The 20,475-nt window shown below is 42.5% G+C and overlaps 1 protein-coding gene across 2 annotated transcripts in view; it reads left to right on the top strand.

Moving 5' to 3' along the window:
• CHCHD3 (coiled-coil-helix-coiled-coil-helix domain containing 3) overlaps positions 1–20,475 on the top strand; it is a 156,881-nt gene that overhangs the window by 91,737 nt on the left and 44,669 nt on the right. For both annotated transcript variants that reach the window (XM_034063411.1, XM_034063410.1), the window contains exon 5: positions 2,983–3,066. In XM_034063411.1, coding sequence (XP_033919302.1) covers positions 2,983–3,066 — 84 coding nt within the window. The remainder of the gene's footprint in view (positions 1–2,982; positions 3,067–20,475) is intronic.

Raw genomic sequence — 20,475 nt, 5'->3', positions numbered from 1 at the left:
AACTAAAACTTAACTAAGTTCTCCTGAGTGTGATGGAACATTAATTGCACATTTTCTTTGTCCCTGCCCTCTTTAATTCCATTTGCACAAAAGGAATATTCTTGAGTTTGCAAATATTATGGGGCTCATGAAGTGGTTAAGCATCAAATATTCATGTATGGGTAGCTATGGCAATGCACTGAAGTAGCACTTTAGCTATTTGGGAGAGGATGGTTTTGGGGAGGCAGAATCTGCAGTGATTTTCCAGCTGTTTCTGTAACCATCAGCTTTGGGAGGTCATACAGGGATTATCTAGAAGAAGCCAAACCGTGATCAATCCAAAGCATGGTATTAGGCTGTGGAACATTTAGTTTAATCAGCTTTGTAAAAACCTGTAATTAGTGAATAAAGGCTCATTTAAATGGTGCTGAAGAGGGTTGTAGCATGTGCTTCATTGCACTATACTGAAGATGGGGTGGTTGGCAGAGGAGAAGGTTCACCTAAGTAGCATTAAAACTTGGCTTTGTGTTTTTTGGATGAGCAGGGGAATTGAGGGGGAAGTTGTATTAAAAAAGAACAACTTCCAAGTAGTTTTCAGCAATGTGTTGTATTAGAGAGATATTTGATGCATTATGTGTTTTCCATTCTTTCTATTCACCATTATATAATAAATTTAACTGGACACTTTGATTTTCTTTTTTACATGCTTCAGGATATAGAAGCAAAGGTAAGTAGTAAAGCAAAGAACAACTGAAAATCCAGGGTTTTGATTTTATTCCTTTGCTCTTTACCAAGAACTCCTTCAAAACCAAAACCTACCTCCTAATCTTGACAAAGGGAATCAAGTCTTGTATCTCTGGAAGTACAGCACAGTGCGTTGTGTCATTTTTGTGATGTGCTTCTACAACCTGGATCTGTGGTAGCAGAAGTACAACAGTTTAGTATTTTACATAATAGAATCATAGAATGGTTTTGGTTGTAAAGGACCTTAAGAACATCCCGTTCCAACCCCCTGCCATGGGCAGGGACACCTCAGACTATGTTATGCAAGATTCTGTCCAGCCTGGCCTTGAACACTGCCAGGGATGGGGCATTTACCACTTCTCTGGGCACCCTGTGCCAGCACCTCACCACACTTACAGGGAAGCAGTTCTTCCTTATACCTAACCTGAACTTCCCCTGTTTCACTTTGAACCCATCCCCCCTTGTCCTATCACTACAGTCCCTGATGAAGAACCCCTCCCCAGCATCCTTGTAGCCCCTTCAGATACTGGAAGCTGCTATGAGGTCTCCACGCAGCTTCTCTTCTCCAGGCTCAACAGCCCCAATGTTCTCAGCCTGTCTCCATACAGGAGCTTCTCCAGCCCCTGATCATCCTCGTGGCCTCCTCTGGACTTGCTCCAACAGCTCCATGTCCTTCCTATGTTGAGGACACCAGCAGTGCACACAGTGCTGCACGTGGGGTCTTATGAGAGTAGAGGGGCAGGAGCACCTCCTTTGTCCTGCTGCTAAAATAGGAAGTTGGTTTCGTAGTCTCAGTATCTGTGTGAAAATAATATGTTAGAGGTAAATGACTACTATTGAATAGGCAGTTGTGGTAATGACCACTGATAGTTAATTATTAGTCACTAAGGTAGTTTATTATTAAAACATTACAAGCCTGCAATGAATTTGTGCTGATGATTTAAACGTTAAATCCTCCATAGCTTGTTAAAAAACACTTGTCTAGTGTTTTCTCTGAATGACTCAGACCTTTGTATGTATTCTGGGGGCATGCATGCTCTTTGAATGTGTTTTGTGATACTTAATGAGTCCCCTTAATAGCAGATATTGGTACATACTAAAGTTGAAAAGCCAAAAAGCTGTCAACTTGCTCAGTACTGCTACAGGTAGCATCTCTTAAATGAATATTCATTAGTATTCAAAAGATAGGTGTTCAGAATTATTCTGTGTTAAGTTACTGGGTATAGAACCATAAAATGCTTTGGGTTAGAAAGGACCTTAAGATCACCCAGTTCCAACTCCCTGCCATGGGCAGGGACACCTCACACTAAACCATGTCACCCAAGGCTTCATCCAACCTGGCCTTGAACACTGCCAGGGATGGAGCATTTATCACTTCTCTGTGCACCCTGTGCCAGTGCCTCAGCACCCTCACAGTAAAGAACTTCTTCCTTAAATCTAACCTGAACTTCCTGTTTCAGTTTGAACCCATCAGCCCTTGTCCTGTTGCTACCATCCCTGATTAGGTGTCCCTTTCCAGCATCCTTGTAGGCCCACATAGGGATGATCCCACAGTAAAGGGTTTCAAGTTGCATAGTCAGATACTTCAACTGATCTAGGAGTGATTAGAGGAAGGATTGCTGTTTCAAGAGGACATCAGAGTTTCAGATGTATGTTTTAGATCTGCTTTTGCCAATGTGTAGGCATTTGATTCTGCCCAAAGATTTATGTGTTTAGAATTAAGCACATGTTAAATGCATTCCAGAGTTGGGGGTTTAAAGGAAAAACAGCTACAACAAAGACAATCTTTATAACCACTGCTTAGAAATAGGTGGATGCAAGTTCAGCTTTTCTTATGTCAAAAATGTCCACTTATAACTTTCCCAAATCAAGTTAAATATTCCAGCTCTACATATATTTGTTTTCAGTAGCTTGAGGAAGTTTCTCAAAGTTCAGGAGCAAAGTTAATTCCAATCAAAACCCAAATACTCATCTCAGCATGAGTGTGCTTGGTTCCATCTTTGTGACATTTCCAAGTGCATTTGGACAAACTGTGGCACAGCTGTTGAGGGGAAGGAGAAAGCCCAGTACAATAGACAATCTCTCTCCATTTTCAATGCAGCAATCATCATCTTATTAATGTACTGCTTGGCAAAAGCTAATAGACTGCAGTTCTCAATCCTTCTTACATTCCTAACTGGTACAATTTATAGTGGATGTTTTGCTTTGCAAGTGAGGCTCTTTCTTGATCCAGCTTTGTGGTTCTCTTTCTTTTTTTAGGCCAGGCAGCTGGAAGAGAAGGACAGAGAACTGAAGAAGCACGATGCCTACTACAAAGAGCAGCTGGCTCGACTGGAGGAAAGGGTGAGCCTCTTCTCCCTTTTAATGAAGAGTTTTCTGTTCCTTTCTACTGCTGACTTTCTGGTTATGTTTTACTGTTAAACAAGATGACTTTTCTAAGGAGATCAAGCTTAAAACTGCCAGCGGGTTTGTTTCTGTGTGGACTGCTACTGCTTCTGGCTTAATATTGACAAGATTTAAAGATGGGAATAGTGTTTTCTTTACCAAGTTCTCACATTTACAATGAGATTTTATCTGGCATAGTAATTACATATAGAGGCATGATCCAAACAAGGTAACTTTTGTAGCAGCACTAATGAAGAGCCAGTGTAAGTGAGTATCACCAAGTAGTCTTAAAATTGCCTGTGAGGTGTGGAGATGCACACTGGTTTGTCATTGAAACCCAGTTGTTCTCGTTGGTTGGAGTGGTTCCTCCAAAACCTACCAGTTCATGTAGAGCTTAAAAGAGTTTAAAAGTTTAAAGTTGTTTATGCCACATTTAAAAGCACTTCTGTGCTTTTAAAAAGGCTTTAAGAAGCCTTTCCCCATAGACTCTGAACTAAACTGAACCAAACAGGTTGATAAGCTGTGTGCCATGCTTACAATATCTTAACATATTGCTCTTAGCATTCTTATTCTTTATAGGGTATTATTTTATAGGTTGTTAATGTCAAATAATTACTGCTGTCATCACTTTCTAGATCCCAGGTTGGTTGTAATCTTCAGCCTGAACCCCTGTGCCTTCATCCTGAGCCTACCTATTGTTGATTAATATGAATTTCCTTTCTAGTTAGTTTTGAAAACAGTATTAACAAGATCTATATTCATTTATGCAATTTAGCAGGATACAAGAAAAGCCCTTGTTTTTATGGATTAGGAAGAAGAGCATGTTGCATGAATTATCAGTGTGTATAATTAGTCTTAATGAATATTTTAAACAGAGGGCATATCAGATACTGTCTCCGTGTTTTGTCCTACCTTTTTGAAGATGACATTAATGAAGTCCATGTTCTTGGCAATGAAAATCAGTTTGAAAGGATGAGATTAAATTAGCTTAATGATTCTAAAATGGTGCATTATTTAAGCAGTTAAAATGAAGATCCTTCACAAAAACCCTGCCTTCCTTATTCCCAAATAACTTGCTACTGTTTGAGGAAAAGGCATCTTATCCACAGTGGCTTTTTATGGGGTGGTTGTACCTCTGATGTCAGTTATCAGCCCTCCATTTTATAGTTACAGTGGAGTTATTCATAGAATCATAGAACCCCAGACTGGTTTGCATTGGAAGGGAGCTTAAAGCTCCTCCAGTTCCAACCCCTGCCACAGGCAGGGACACCTTCCACTGGAGCAGCTGCTCCAAGCCCCTGTGTCCAACCTGGCCTTGAACACTGCCAGGGATGGGGCAGCCACAGCTTCTCTAGGCAGTCATTCATAGTGCAGGGTGTGTGCTAAGCTGGGATTCTTGGTTTAAAAGCTTCTCTTTTACCTTTTTAAGGTGCTATGCACCAAATAAGATTTTATTCATATCTATTTTTAATGTTAAAGTAGGTCATTTACGCAGTGTCTTTGGTTGTCCTTAGTAAGGGAAGATTTCCAATATGAAATCACATTTTTACATGTGTGTGAATATATCCTTGTTGTGTACAAGGGAGATAATGGGCTTTAAATAACTGTATTGAGTACTACTGTAGCATCATCCCCCCAAGTAGTGTGGAATAGAGGAATTCTGCCATCTCTTGTTTTCTCTTCTTGGACTTGGAAGTCTCCAGGTTTGCAGCAAGCAGATTGGACTTGAGTGTCTTCTGCCATGGATGATGTTTGGTCTGTTTTCAGACTGGAGCTTTCATGATACTAACATTTGTCTTCTCATTCTGACTTCATTTGTAAGCTAAGAAATCTTTGCTTTGCCAAGTTGTCATCCGGTTTGTTTTCGGAGTAAATGTGCATATCTCTTCTACACTAAGAAAGAGCTGTTTGAGCTTTAAAAGGAGGTGAACTCTGTGCTCCAAATCTAACTTTGAACTTTTCAGAGATGTGGAGCTTATAGAATGAAAACTTGCAAAAGCAGAGAGGTCGTGTCTCCAGCAATCCCAGCTTCACTGCTGCTGAGCCTGCAGCCGTTAGTAAGGTCATTTGTGAGATGCTGTGTTGGTGCTTTTTTGAGCATTGGGATAGAAATAGAGCTTTAGGAAGAAAAGCTCTGAAAAGGTTGAACATGCTGGAAATTACAGAGCACAATAACAATAACCTCCTGAACTTGTCCTGTTTTCAGTGGGAGTCAGCGTATGAGTTGTTGAGCAGAGAAAAGATGGGAACGGGAGGCAGGATGGGAGCACAGCGTAAGTGGAGGGTAGAGAAGTAACATGAGGGTGAAGAAATGTGCAGTATGAGTCTGTCACCTGTGACAGAGAATGCTAATGACATTCTCAGATGATTCTTACATCAAATAAGCGCACTTTAAAGGTACTCGAGTTCTGTATGTGGTACTTCTGTCTGTTGCATCACTGAGTGTCAGAGCTCATCTGGATGATTAATTGGCTTTTTGATTACTTACCTTTTTCAATTAGACGCTTCCTATTTGTGTTCTTCAGTGCTGCTGGGAAAAAAACAATGCAGACGTTAATAATAAAGGGAGATGACAACAGAACAGATTAGTGTCAGCACAATGTGCTCCTTATGGAGAGAATTATTCTCCGTATTCAGCGCCAGATGAAGGCTGTCAATTATAAACTATCTCAGTGAAGATGCTCAGCCTTTTCAGGGGATTAATACAGGACCAAGTAACTGTGCACCACTGACAGCTGGGATGCTAAAACATAAACAGTTCTATTCTCCAGGGCAATATCTGTTCATAAATTTGGTTTATGTGCTAAAAACCTTTTGATGTTTCCCCAAAAACCCAGTGATTCCCCTAACAGCTGCCAGTGTTTCTAGGTCAAAGATGGCACGTAAGCTATGAGTTATTGCTTGCTCCACGGCAGCAATGCAAAATGAGATAGCTTAACAAAAGAGTTAAAGAATAACCTTCTCGTAGTGTGTATCTGGTTGGTATGGAGAGCTGTTACTTAAGGGTTTGCACATTAAACTTGGAGAAGAATTTGTCAGTGTTTTCATTGTCTGCTTACAGGCTGATGGTGTATCTTGATTCCAGCAAAAAAAGACTTCAGAGGTAGCCGTGTTCAAATAATGGACATGTGTACCCTACATAGTCTTAATTAATTACTCTAATAAGGTGGCATTAGTGGTATTTTAAACCATGTGATTGCTCTTTTAAAATGAAGCAAGAAAAGGAAAGCTAACATCTGGGGCAGATGGAGCAGCTTGCTACCTGGAAGAACAGTCCTACAGCTGCTTTCTCTGATGTTGTCTTGTGTGTGTCCACACACACATTCACACGCTTCTGTCCCACTGTATTTATTGTTGTTCTGTTCAGTTTCTCCATGTCCATTGTCCTTTTATGACTCTGGTTTCAGTGTCAGTTCTGAGTCCCAGTGGCTGTAAACTTCAGAACCATCTCTGCATGTCTGACAGTGTAAGTTCCAGTCACAGAATCATAGAATCAGCCAGGTTGGAAAAGCCCTTTAAGCTCATCCAGCCCAACCATTCCCCAGCACTGCCAAGGCCACCACTGCCCCATGGCACTGAGGCCTGATCTCCACGCTGTGTGAACACTTGCAGGGCCGGTGCCTGCAGCCCTGCCCTGGGCAGCCTGTTCCAATGCCTGAGCACCCTGTGGGGCAGGAATTGTTCCTCAGCTCCATCTAAAGCTGCCCTGGTGCAGCTTGAGGCCGTTTCCTCTTGTCCCATCCCTTGTTCCTTGGGACAATTTAACAGTCAACATCAGCAGCTGTATTAATTTTGCCTGCAGAGCAGCTTGTACCCAATCATTCCTTCACCCAGTTGCTTTTGCCTTCAGATCTTTGCTATGAAGGAGTGTGACTAGATCCTCTTCTGCTTCTGGTTCTACTTCCAGCATCACACATGTGCTACACACAATGAGGTGTGATTGTGCACTCTTCTACTGATTTGAGAATGATGCAGTTCTCCCTAATTCAAGTTTTCTTCATCAAATCCAACTGTTTTCATGTTCTGCTGCTTCATAATACTATTATGCATCATTACCAGAACCATGCCCCTGGTTATAAGAGCAGAAGGAAATTAATTTTAATACATTGCTGTATGACAAAACTACTTAGTTTATCAGTGTGAATGAACAAGATATGTATCCCCATGTTAATCAGGGTATTTCTCACTCAAGCTAAGCTTCTATGCTTGTGGGTTTCCTAGAAGTACTTCCAGCAGTACTATTGGGTAGTATCCATGTGAATTTGTGTGTGGTGTAAGGTAATAGAGTTATTCTAGAGCATAGGTGTGATAGGGAACACCTGAGTGGGGGTTTAGTCTGGAGAAGAGAAGGCTCAGGGGGAACCTGATGGCTCCCTACAAGTGCCTGCCAGGAGGATGGAGCCAGGAGGGGCTGGGCTCTGCTCCCAGGGAACAAGGGATGGGACAAGAGAAGATGGCTTGAAATTGCATTAGGGGAGATTTAGACCGGATATTATCACAGAATCCCAGGCTGGTTTGTGTTGGAAGGGAGCCTTAAAGCTCCTCCAGTTCCAACCCCTGCCACAGGCAGGGACCCCTTCCACTGGAGCAGCTGCTCCAAGCCCCTGTGTCCAACCTGGCCTTGAACACTGCCAGGGATGGGGCAGCCACAGCTTCTCTGGGCACCCTGTGCCAGCGCCTCAGCACCCTCACAGGGAACAGCTTCTGCCTTGTCTCCAACCTGAACTTCCCCTTTTTCACTTTGACACCATCACCCCTTGTCCTGTCACTAGTTCCTTATGAAGAGCCCCTCTCCAGCATCCTTGTAGCCCTCTTCAGACACTGGAAGCTGCTCTGAGGTCTCCACACAGCTTCTCTTCTCCAGGCTGAGCAGCCCCAATTTATCTTGGGAAGAAAACACTAGACAACCCAAAAGGGTTGTCAAGCAGTAGAACAGGCTGCCCAAGGAAGTCGTTAAAACTGGAGAATTTAATAGACATATAGATGTGATACTAAGGGCCTTATTTTAGTGGTGGACTTGGCAGTGCTGGGTTAATAGTTGGACTTCATATTAAAGGTCTTTTCCAACCTAAGTTCTATGATTGTTTGATTCTTTTAGGCATTTGGAGGTTTCAGCATTATTAGATGTGCTACAGATTTAATAGTCCATGAGTTACTGCCCTGATACTTCTTCCTTTCCCATTCTATCATGTCTGTGCGTGTCCTTGCTGACTTGAGTGGCCCTTGTGCAGGGACACCCCTGCCTCATACAGAGCTTTGTGCCAGATCAGAGCCTGGGGATGTAGACGTAAGTTCTGGAAAAGGGATGCTCTTATCTGCATCCATTTTTTCATGCCTTAAATTCCAAGGAAGGATTTGCAAATCGTAGGTTCAGCACTTAATTTGGGGTTTCTACTTACCATGTAGGCTGTCAAGGAGCATTAACCTTAAGGTAAGATGAGCACCCAACGCACAAAGCTGTGAGCTGATGGCATATACTATAGCAGGTGTTAAATAGTATTATCCATCCTACTTGCCACAGTAAATAGGATTTTGCTATTGTGATGTGTCAGGATTTTCAGAGAAATCAAATTTACTAGACGCTAAACTGCCATCCTCGTGCTGAGCAGCTTTATTCTGGGGTCCTGCGTTCATGCTAATCCTGTTGGTAGGAAATGCTTATACCAATTGTGCAGGGAAATGATAATTTAATGATCTCTTCCTATTTTTCTATTCAAGGCTTAGAATGGACCAACATTGCAGCACTAGTCTCGGTGCTCAGAAAAGGAGATGATGCACGATTCAGCTTCACAGCCAAGTATTGGCTTTTTGTAGGTGTTCATAATGAACATAAGTGCTGAGATGGAAACAATGCGAGTTCCACATTTGTTCTGAGGCTTCAGAGTCTTGTTTACCTTTTCAGATCTCAACAACTAAATAACCAGAATCTGTTTGCTATGGCTTTTGTCAACTGTAGTTTGCAAGATGTAGATAACAGAGGGGGACTATTCTGAGCAGTATAACAACCACAACCATTTGTATGCCCTGCAACATATTTTAGCAGTTTAAAGTTTTTTGTTTCTATTTGTTTTATCAGTCTGTTTCCTTCCTTTGATCTTGCTTGACTGTATCAGCAAGAACTCCATAAGCAGAGGGTGGTTCTGCTCTCACCTCTTGTGTTTAGTTTGTATTTGCTAGAGCAAACATGTTTACTCTCCACGCATCCGTACTGCATTCTTTCATGTCTCTCAAAATCAAATAGCAGCGATGTAGGTTCCGTGTTTTGAGACTTGAGGCTGAATCCAGCAGATTAGGAAACGGTTTTGGCTGATGGTAGAATGTACTGAGCACTTAGGGGAGACACAGGGAAAGCTTAGGAAACCTTTTGTCATTGCTCCAGCGAAGAAATGGAATTAGCTCTGGTGTAGGGAAGACGGAGTTGCCAACTTGTACTTGTTGAAATGCAGTGTGTTGGACACGTGTAATACCAGCAGGATTTTCCAGTTTGCCCAATGCAATACAAAATATTGCTCAAAGAGATTTCTGTTCTAAACAGAATGTGTAGCAACCGGAATAATCACTGTTCCACATTTGCTTTATACTTTGCATCTTTCTTGCCATGGATGAGTAAAGCAGCTGTAATGTACAGTGCCAGCAGCTTTGATAACGTGGTCTGTAAAGGAATCATTGAATGGTTTGGGTTGGAAGGGAGCATAAAGCTCATCCAGCCCCAACCCCTGCCACGGGCAGGGACCCGTTCCACGGGAGCAGCTTGCTCCAAGCCCCTGTGTCCAACTTGGCCTTGAACACTGCCAGGGATGGGGCAGCCACAGCTTCTCTGGGCACCCTGTGCCAGTGTCTTACCATCCTCACAGTAAAGAATTTCTTTTTACAGCCAACTTAAGTCTTCACTGTTTCAGTTTGAATCCATTCCCCTTGGCCTGTCCCTACAGGCCCTTGTCCCAAGCCCCTCTCCAGCTTTCCTGCAGCCCCTTTAGGCACTGGAGCTGCTCTGGGGTCTCCCCTTCAGGAGCCTTCTCTTGTCCAGGCTGCCCCAGCCCAGCTCTCTCAGCCTGGCACCACAGGAAAGAATCTCTTGTAACTTCCTCAACATTCAGGGTTTCTTCAGTCTCCCTCTACTGAGATGCTTCTTAGTCCTTTCTCTGTAAAGCTGAATTTGGCAAATGTGATACAGCTTAAGATGCTTGGTCTTTTTCTTCTGTTTTTTAAACTGATGCTTCCAGTAAGATCTGTTTTCTTTGACCTAACCAAACTCCTGTTTCAGAAAAGACTGGCTTGAATGGCAATTTATAGCCTTTCGTTCTCTTCTAACTCCAAGTGAGCATGCCTGTGTTATCTTGCTCAACAATAATACTGAATTTTAACTGCTCATTATAGCAGCAGTCTCTAAATATCCATGATTTGAAGGAAAACAGTTCCATCATTCCTACCCCCTTCTGGTTTTATGAGATGTTCTCAGTGGATTTTTCTTGTTTCTATCTGGCTGCCTATCTGTTTACCCCCCCCCCCATCAAATAGCTGTTTATATATATATATGTATGTATATACACACACGGGTATTGATATACAGAGCCTGTATATTAACTCCATTTCCACTTTTCAGATAGAAGCAATAACACATATTATGGCTTCCATTTGACAAATTCCACCCTATATCATATCATTATTAATGAATTGTATTATTTCTGTCAGGTTATTGGTATCTTTTTCCTTTTTAAATGGATATTCAGCTGCCACAGCAGGTTCCTGCTGTTCTCCCCAAATTGGAGACGTGGGTATAAAATCATGACATCTTAATATCTCATTCTATACTCCGGCCAAGAGACTTTCCTATGTCTGAGCTCATATGCTGCACCAAGGAGATAAAAGTAGGAGTTCATCAGAGTTTCCCAGTGCTTTGTTTTGCCACACTGCTCCTGAAAACCACCCTTTTTAGTACTGACCAGCACATAATGTTTTTGTCAGTTTAGCATAATAAAGCTGTCAATCCAAGCTGTGATCTTGCTTCGTGTTGCCAATATTAGCGAAATTCCTCTCCTCAAATGTCATTATATTTGGGGGCTGGAGCTTTTGTTGAATGCTTCTTGCCTGGCAGGTTGAGATTAGGAAACTTGCTACCAATTACAATATCTGAAACCTCAACGTGATTGACAAAGGCAGACTGAGCTGTAGCCTTCTGACTGGAGTGCTGCATTAATGCACTACCACTGTATCTTGCTGAGCCGCAACCAGTGCTTGGAACACTTGGTTTTAAGTCTTAGGTTTATTTTTCTCCTGCTCATTCTGTCTTATTTACTATATATGAATAAGTAGATAAGATACTTGTTATTAAATACACACCTCACGCATCTATTCTCTTCACTAAGCCCACCGAATACACAGTGTTTTCTTCTGAGGCATCTTTCCCATTAAACATACCTTTTTCACTCTCACCTTTCACTCTCACATATCCAATCAATAGCAACGCTGGAATGCTGCTTAATAACAAAATAAGGAATTGTTCCACACTGAATAGTAGTATTGATGTTTCTCGAAATGTTTGCTTATAGATTAGTTTCCCATTCTGTATGTCTGACTTCAGATAAATAGAGACCCAAAGTAGTGCGATAACTAACATGCCATTATTTTTTGCCCTTGTGCAGTAAGACACCTGATAACTTCTAACAAGTAACTAGTTGCATATAGATTGTTTGCTGCCCTCTTTGTGTGCAAACCCATGGTTTGGGATGGTTTTTGCTTTGTTTGTAGTTTTAGTTTGGGGCAGAAGCTGAATAATTCCATGGTTTTGTTTTGCAGAAGACCAAAGGATAATGGTGCACTGGATGCAAACTAATGACTTAGTCCTGCATCAGGGATGTCTCTATGCAATCCTTAAAGACTTTTCTCATACTCTGTACATTTTATAATACAGTTACAGAGTTATTTTCCTTTCTTTTATCTCCCATCAGGATCTCTCTGTAACCCATCATCATTCTTTCCCTATGGGAAAAAAGTTATTTCCATAATCATTCCCATCATTCTTGGGAAAAGAAACATTTTTTTCCCAAGTTTCTTCTGGTTTACTACATTTTTCTTGCTTATCTGGCCAGAACTGACTCTGATACATGATTATAGAATGGTTAGGATTGGAAAGGAGCTTAATAACATCTAGTTCCAACCCCCTCCACTCTTCCTCCTATATTTCATTCTGCTTTTTGGCCTAAAATGCACTTTTAAATTCATCCTCAAGCCTATTTTTTGCCTATAGGATGCCCCAGTGTAATTTCCTACCGAATTTTGTCACTGATATTGGCTCAGATATGGGGAAAGGTGTTTTTTGAATGTGGTTGTACCGTCTGTATTATGCAGAGGTACACTCAGAGAGGTGGGATACACTTTGACTGGAAATAAGGATGCTCAATACCTTTAACAATTCAAACTCTCAGGGATTTTGGTAGTTAATAGGGGATTTACTGACCCAAGAAACAGGGAAATCATATTTTTCAGGAATTGGCTATTTATATAGTGCTTTGTATTTCTCCAGCTATCATCTAGCTTTGTAAAGATTAGTTCTTTCAAAAGCCCATTTCTGTTCCTGCAGCTCTTAAGTCCTCACTGCTTGAATTATGGGTTCTTTAACTTTTCCTCAGGTATACAATTATCACTGCTCCAGATCTCGACATTTACTGACCTCCTGCTATACTTAAAAAATAGGAATTTATTTATGGTCCCATGATAAGTGGTCATCACTAATCATTATTTTTCCCCGAGAGAGTTTCAGTTTGTGTTAAAGTCACTTTGGTGCTTGTGAAGTCTGAACATGTAAACGTGTTCCTTCTATAAATGAAAAGTACAGATGAGGGTGCTGAGGCACTGGCACAGGGTGCCCAGAGAAGCTGTGGCTGCCCCATCCCTGGCAGTGCTCAAGGCCAGGTTGGACACAGGGGCTTGAAGCAGCTGCTCCAGTGGAAGGGGTCCCTGCCTTGGAGCTGGATGAGCTTTAAGGTCCCTTCCAACTGAAATGATTCCGATTCTAACATAAGAGGCAATATTAAAAACCAAAGCTGTTGGAAAGCAGCATGTTGGGCAGCTCCTTCACTCTCCCTCTTCACTCCTGTGTACAAAATCATGTTGTCAGGAGAGCTGGATAACACCTTTCCTCTGCAACTGCTTGCCTTGTCTGATGGAAGGGCGGAAAATCACAGCAAGTGGGACCTGACTGTGTGGTGTGGGATCAAACACATCTCTCCTGTGGGATGGCTGTTGCACGGAGGCAAGTACTAGATCCTAACAAGGCTGGGCAGGCTGTTCCTCCAGCACTGCTCACTTTTATGAATCCAAACTAGTCTATTCTTACAGTTAAACATAAACATGTCACCATTCCCTAAGACTCCTTTAACACTTATGTCCACATCTCTTTGCAGTTATCATTTCAGCTTTGCTTTTCCCTTCTCCCCTTCTTAAGAAGCGAAGAAAAGTATCAGGAGAGAGAAATTTTAATAGGCCAAATGGAACAAACCAGAGAAATTTGTCATTTGAATGTTAAAAGAGAGAGCTGAGAGTATTCATGGGATGTGGCAAAATGTTTTAACATATGGGGAGTTAATGAATAAGCAGCTTTCATTTCACCCAGGTCTGTTGCCTCCTCCCACCCGCTTTCCTTGACAGAAGCTGAAGTTTGGGAACAAATACTGTACTGAATTAACACTGTATTAAAACAACACTCAGTGAGATAGTTTGCTTGGATTTCTTTCTCCAGGTAATACATTCAGACACTAGTGCCCCTCTAAACTGAACCACCTGAGATGTAAAACAGTGAATTTCTAGGATTCCTTCTAGTGATTTTGGTTATATATATAGATATAACTAAATCTAGAGAATTTACTGCTTCCATAATACTTGGAATAACTCCCCAGAGATAATCCTTTAGGCTCTTTCAGTTTCATGGGAATCTGATATTTTCCTTTGAACATATTTATCTTTTTAATATATTTATATTTTAATTGCCATTAATTTTTCTTTGAGCAAGCTGAGCTTTGGATGTAAAACAGTGGAATCCAGACCAGTCTCTGTTTTCATGTATTTTTTATTCTCTGTCCTTTATGCAAGTACCTATTTTAAGTATGCTTTCCATTTAAAGATGTATTAATGACATTGTGTGCATTAAAGCATTCTCTGAGCACCTTTTCTCTGTAAAATGATGACACCAAGTTGGGTGTAAGTGTTGATCTGATGGAGGGTAGGAAATCTCTGCAGAGGGATCTGGACAGGCTGGATCTACCGGCCAAGGTTGCTTGTATGAGGTTCATCAAGGTTCAGTGCCGTATCCTGTGCTTGGGTCACAACAACCCCATGCGATGCTAAAGCCTTGGGGAACAGTAGCTGGAAAGCTGCTCAAGGAAAAGGACCTGCAGTCGTGGGGGTGCTGATGGAGCTGAGCATGAGCAGCTTGTGCCCAGGCAGCCAAGAGGCTACCAGCATCCTGGCCTGTACCAGCACCAGTGTAGCAGCAGGACCAGGGCAGGGATTGTTCAGTTCTGGGCCCCTCAATACGAGAGAGACCTTGAGGGGCTGGAGCGGGGCCAGAGAAGGGCAATGGAGCTGGTGCAGGGGCTGGAGCACAAGAGAGATGGGGAACGGCTGAGGGACCTGGGGGGTTCAGATGGAGAAGAGAAGGCTCAGGGGGGACTTGATGGCTCCCTCCAAGTGCCTGAGGAGGATGGAGCCAGGAGGGGCTGGGCTCTGCTCCCAAGGAACAAGGGATGGGACAAGAGGAAACGGCCTCAAGCTGCACCAGGGCAGCTTTAGATGGAGCTGAGGAACAATTCCTGCCCCACAGGGTGCTCAGGCATTGGAACAGGCTGCCCAGGGCAGGGCTGCAGGCACTGGCCCTGTGGAGATACTTAAAAGACTGTAGTCTTGGTGCTTGGTGCCTGGGTTAGTGGTGGCCCTGGCAGTGCTGGGAATGGTTGGACTGGATGAGCTTAAAGGGCTTTTCCAACCTGAACCATTTTATGTTTCTGTGATTTGATGATTCTGTGATTTTATGAATCTGTGATTTTATGAGTCCTTTTCCTGCTTAAGCAGTAGTTAGTGATTTTTCCCATTGTAAAGCAATAACATTGATATGAAACGTTGCATGCGTTGTTGTAAATAGCCTTGTAAAGCTAAAGGCTGCAATAACCTTCCTGAGCACACACCAGCTTCATTTTCACTGCTGTCAGTCTGAGTGATATTTTAATTTTTCCTGCCCCTAAAAATACTTCAGCCCTGTAACTGATAGATAAATGAGAGAATCCCTAGGAAATGCTGCAGAATGTTTCTATTTGCCAGCGCAATAAATGCAGAAGCTAATAAATGTCCTCTTATATCAGGAGGAGGCGTATAATGAGTAAATGATGGGAAAAGGAGTTTGGGAAATAAATGATCAAGCCAATCTGAGTTGACAAACCATTTCTTAATAGCTTGGCCGTCAGTGGGAGAGGGCTCTGTGAGGAGCTGTTGAAACACAGGGCTAGGGACAGGCCATTGACGTCTGGAACTGATGGGTATTGTGAGGCTGGTTTAGGTTCACTGAGCAATAAGCTGTGATTCAGAGACAGTCTTTTCCGTGGGAGGTTTTGATGGTTGCCTGTGTGTGTATGTGTGCAGATAGGGGAAAGGGACAGCGGATTTCAGCCTTGTTTCTGTAGGGTACAATCATAGACTGGTTTGCTTTGGAAGGGACCTTCAAAGCTCATCTAATCCAACCCCCTTGCAATGAGCAGGGGCATCTTCGACTGGGTTAGATTGCCCAGAACCACATCCAGCCTGGCCTTGAATGTCTTAAGGGATGGGGCATCCACCACCTCTCTGGGCAACCTGTGCCACCCTCATTGTGATGAATTTCTTCACATCCAGCCTGAATTTCCTCTCTGTCAGTTCGAAACCATCACCCCTCATCCTATCGCGACAGGCTATGATAAAAAGCCTCTCCCTGTCTTTATTATAGGCCCCTTTAAGAACTGAAGGGCCACATTAAGGTCTCCCTGGAGCCTTCTCCAGGGAGAACTCTCTCAGCCTTCTGTCACAGGAGAGGTGCTCCATCCCTCTGATCATTTCCATGTCCCTCCTCTGGACCCTCTCCAACAGATCCATGTCTTTCCTGTACTGAGGGTAAGCACAGAGAATGCTGCTGCCTGTGATGGCTTTGTGAGAAGGACACAGATAACACCATGCTTGAGGAAATCACTGCTCCTTACTGTGTTACAGTGCCCTGATACAGGTGCATTGTCTTTCTCATCGTCATTTTATTGTGTTTGTCATGTGCAAGGGGTTCTTAGCATCAGGGAGAGTGTGACCACAGTAAGAGCTATAGAATCACAGAATCCCAGGTTGGAAGGAACCTCAAGGATCATCTGGTCCAGCTTTTCTAGGTTAGCCATGACCTGGACTAGATGTCCAGGGTGCTGATCACATTTTAAGCCTGCTGCAAAGAGGGCAAGACAGATGTACCAGATTGTGTTATAACAGTGTTTGTGGCATGGATCTCAGCCTTGGCCAGGCTTTGCCACAGGAGTGAAAGATTAAGTCTTTTCCTGTATTGAGAATTCAATATAGAAATGCAGATTCCCATATTTTTTTGTATTCTGTGGAACTCTCCAGAAATTAAAAGTATTGGGCTTTAAAGGTGGGAGAAGGAACTCAGATTCAGGGTGACCTGAAGGGTTTCTAGGAGGAAGACTGGGGAAAATATGAGAGAAGAAAGACAATTGGAATAATGGACTTGGTGACAACTTCTTTGCAGTGAAGTTTTTGCTTTAAAGAGAACAAAACCAATTTGTTTCGGGCATTATCCAGATTCCTTTAAAATCCCTGACTCCCCATTCCTTCAGTAGGGATGAGATAGATGGCATTGAGTTTCTGTATCTGTGAGGTCCTTCCTGGAAAAATAATGTGTCATTTTTACACTAATACTTCCAAGGTGAAGGTTTCTTCTCTCCCGTATTCTCTTTTAACTGGTTTTCGGGCTGTTTATGGGTCTGTGTGTGGTAACGTGCTCTGTATGAAATAGATCCAGCTCAGCTGCAGAAGGGATTGCTGTTGCTCTTGTAGTTTTTAATTAGGATATCAACACAGCTTAGGAAAAGAGGTGGGAAGCCATCAGCAGCTGGGAGAAGGGACAGAAATGATAATACCAGGCTGGTGGCATGTTCAGCTCTTTAAACATGTCAGAGAGAATTGAAGTTCCCCCATCTTCTGCCTTTCGAACTGAAAAGCATTATACCTGAATGCTGTGACTTTTCAGTATGTTTCTATTCACATGCATATTTCTCTGCCTCAGAAGGCCTTTCCTTTTGAAATATGGGGAGATAATCATGTGTTTGAAATGAGCAGACACTCTCCTGCCACTTTTGAAATCTTTATGGGTTTTTTTCCCCCCATGTCAGAGCTTAACCCTTTGCATTACGTGGGCTGTCATCCCATAGGAATATGGATTTGTGCACACTACAGCACACAAACAGAGCTGCAGTAAGTAGGAAGCAGTTCAAATAAACCATAGCAGAGGAGTTCAAACATATGTCTTAATCCTGAGGAAAGAATTAGATGTTATTTAAATGTCTTACCTTAATAACATTTCAGTGTTTTCCATATCTGGTACTACCATAATCCGGTTAAAGGTGTCTTTTCCCGCAATGAAATCTATTGTGTTTGTCTATACATTTATCAAACCCCAAAGATGTTATTCCTCATTCCTAATAGACTGTAACAATAATACAGAATATGGTTTGGGGTGTTTGAGACCATATGTATTTTTAAAAGCATTGCAGATAATTGTTGCTCTGTGCCAGCTCACATGGCTCTTGGTGCCAAGTTGGCTACTGTTTTAAGTAGTTAATCCTCCCCACCCCTCAGTTCTCCAAAGCAGAAGCATAGTAGTGCCTGGCAGCAATAACATGCTGTAAACTGTAATTACTGCTTTCCACAGGTATAAACACTTGCATTTTGACCTATGTTATAGAAGGTGCCTCTATTTAGTTTAATAAATGGCAGTTCAGCCTTTGAGTAACAAGTAAATGTTTGAACAGAAAATCCACATGTTCTGCTTCTGTCTCATACCTTGAAAATTCACCATTTTTTGATGGCCTCGGTTTCTCTGAGCCAGGAAAACAATGCAATCATCAAATATATTGAGTGAATTCTCTGTTAAGTTCTGTAGGGGATATTGCACAATTAATAGCCTGGAGAAATTAGTTAAAATCTGCAGTCTTACCTATTAACCATTTTATTCTGCAAAATGTGTAGAATTATGAAGGCATGATTTTGAGTTATCCTTTTCTTGCTTACCCTGTTGAACAAGCTTCTAAATCACAGAATCCCGGACCAGGTTCTGTTGGAAGGGACCTTAAAGCTCCTCCAGTTCCAACCCCTGCCACAGGCAGGGACACCTTCCACTGGAGCAGCTGCTCCAAGCCCCTGTGTCCAACCTGGCCTTGAACACTGCCAGGGATGGGGCAGCCACAGCTTCTCTGGGCACCCTGTGCCAGCGCCTCAGCACCCTCACAGGGAACAGCTTCTGCCTAAGAGCTCAGCTCAGTCTCCCCTCTCTTGGGCAGGTTCAAGCCATTCCCCTTGGCCTGTCCTTACAGGCCCTTGTCCCAAGCCCCTCTCCAGCTTTCCTGCAGCCCCTTTAGGCACTGGAGCTGCTCTGGGGTCTCCCCTTGAGGAGCCTTCTCTTGTCCAGGCTGCCCCAGCCCAGCTCTCTCAGCCTGGCTCCAGAGCAGAGCTGCTCCAGCCCTCGCAGCATCTCCATAATCTTTGTTTAGAAGCTGTGTATTGTTCAATAAAGGATAAGAAGAAAAGCTTTATATGCTTTATATACTTTGGAATAAGAGAAGAGCCATGGTATTAAATCAAGAGACCAGGAGCCCTTTTTCAGGTGGTACCATTCCTACCCTGGGTGTCAGGCGCTCAGCAGCTCTGTCTCTCCTTATTTACCACCTTCATACAGTTTCCTGTAGATGAAGTTGTTCAGTTTGGTGTGTCTATAGGAAACACTGTCGGTATCTTGGCTGTCTTCTCTCCTTTAATACCAATGAATAAATACACTCTTCTTTTTTTGACATAACCCTACCAAATAACACATTGCCAGTGCAGCACACCCCTTGAAATGAATCCGCAGCATACTGTATTCATTGCACTTTTCAAACAGCTTTCATTATCTTCCTTCCTTCTTAAGAATTTACTGCCACTGCTGTCATTTAATTTCTTGGAACTTTCCTTAATTATATGTTTAAAAGAAGGTGCAGGATGCTGACGGCTTGAGAATCTCTTGCAGCTGAGCAGGCTTTCACTGAGCAAAACAACATATTGCTGTGTGTAGGTAAGGTGAATTATTGGTAACAGCGGAGGTTGGGCTTCCTTTTGTTAGAGAATGTGAAGGGTTTTTCTTTTAATGCTTTTTCAAAAGCAGAAAATGACCCTTTTAAATGCAGAAAACTGCAGTGTTTTTTTTGGTCTTTGAATTGTTGAACTGACAAGAGATGATTTCAGGTACCTGTAAAACTGAAAGAACTTCATGAAAACTTGAAAGAGTCTTACAAGACCTGTGCTTTCTCATTGGAAACTGAAGCGTAAGGTGCTGTGTGTGTTTGTACCATACAGTGTGTGCAATGTGTTTGAAGTGGGGGTTTTACCAGTGGTTAACAGACCAAGAATTTATTGCCCATGCCAGTGGGGTTGAAACTGGATGATCTTAAGATCCTTTCTAACCCAGTCCATTCTGTGATTCTATTCTGTGATTGTATTTGAAGGGCCATACAATGTCTGTTTATTTGAGTACTTGATGCTATTAAAACACGTTTTGAGATACGTGATCTTATTTTCATGTGGCTCTGAGTTTACTGGTGGGATTTTACTTCTGTTCTTGTCCAGGCTTTCAGAAATAGTATGAAAGTGGAGATGGAGTAAATAGACTTCAGTGTGCAGGTACTATAAATACAATTCCTGATGACATGATCCACAGGAGACAGGTTTACTATAAATGAGGAATCATTCTTGGAGGTGTTCAAGACTCAAGTGGACAAGGTCCTGAGCAACTTGGTCTAGTCGGATGTGATTTGAGCTAGGAGAGTGGAATGAGCAACCTCTGAATGTGCCTCCTGTATTATTCTGAGTGAACAATATAAAGCTACAGAATCACTTGTTACAAGAAGAATATTTATCATAGAATCATAGAATCATGGAATAGTTAGGGTTGGAAAGGACCTTAAGATCATCTTAGTTCTGACCCCCTATCATGGAATAGTTAGGGTTGGAAAGGACCTTAAGATCATCCAGTTCCAACCCCCTGCCATGGGCAGGGACATCTCACACTAAACCATGTCACCCAAGGCTTCATTACAGCAG

This window comes from Melopsittacus undulatus, chromosome 5 (assembly GCF_012275295.1).
Source record: "Melopsittacus undulatus isolate bMelUnd1 chromosome 5, bMelUnd1.mat.Z, whole genome shotgun sequence".
Classification (NCBI taxonomy): Eukaryota; Metazoa; Chordata; class Aves; order Psittaciformes; family Psittaculidae; genus Melopsittacus; species Melopsittacus undulatus.
This window is presented reverse-complemented; position numbering and strand designations above follow the sequence as displayed.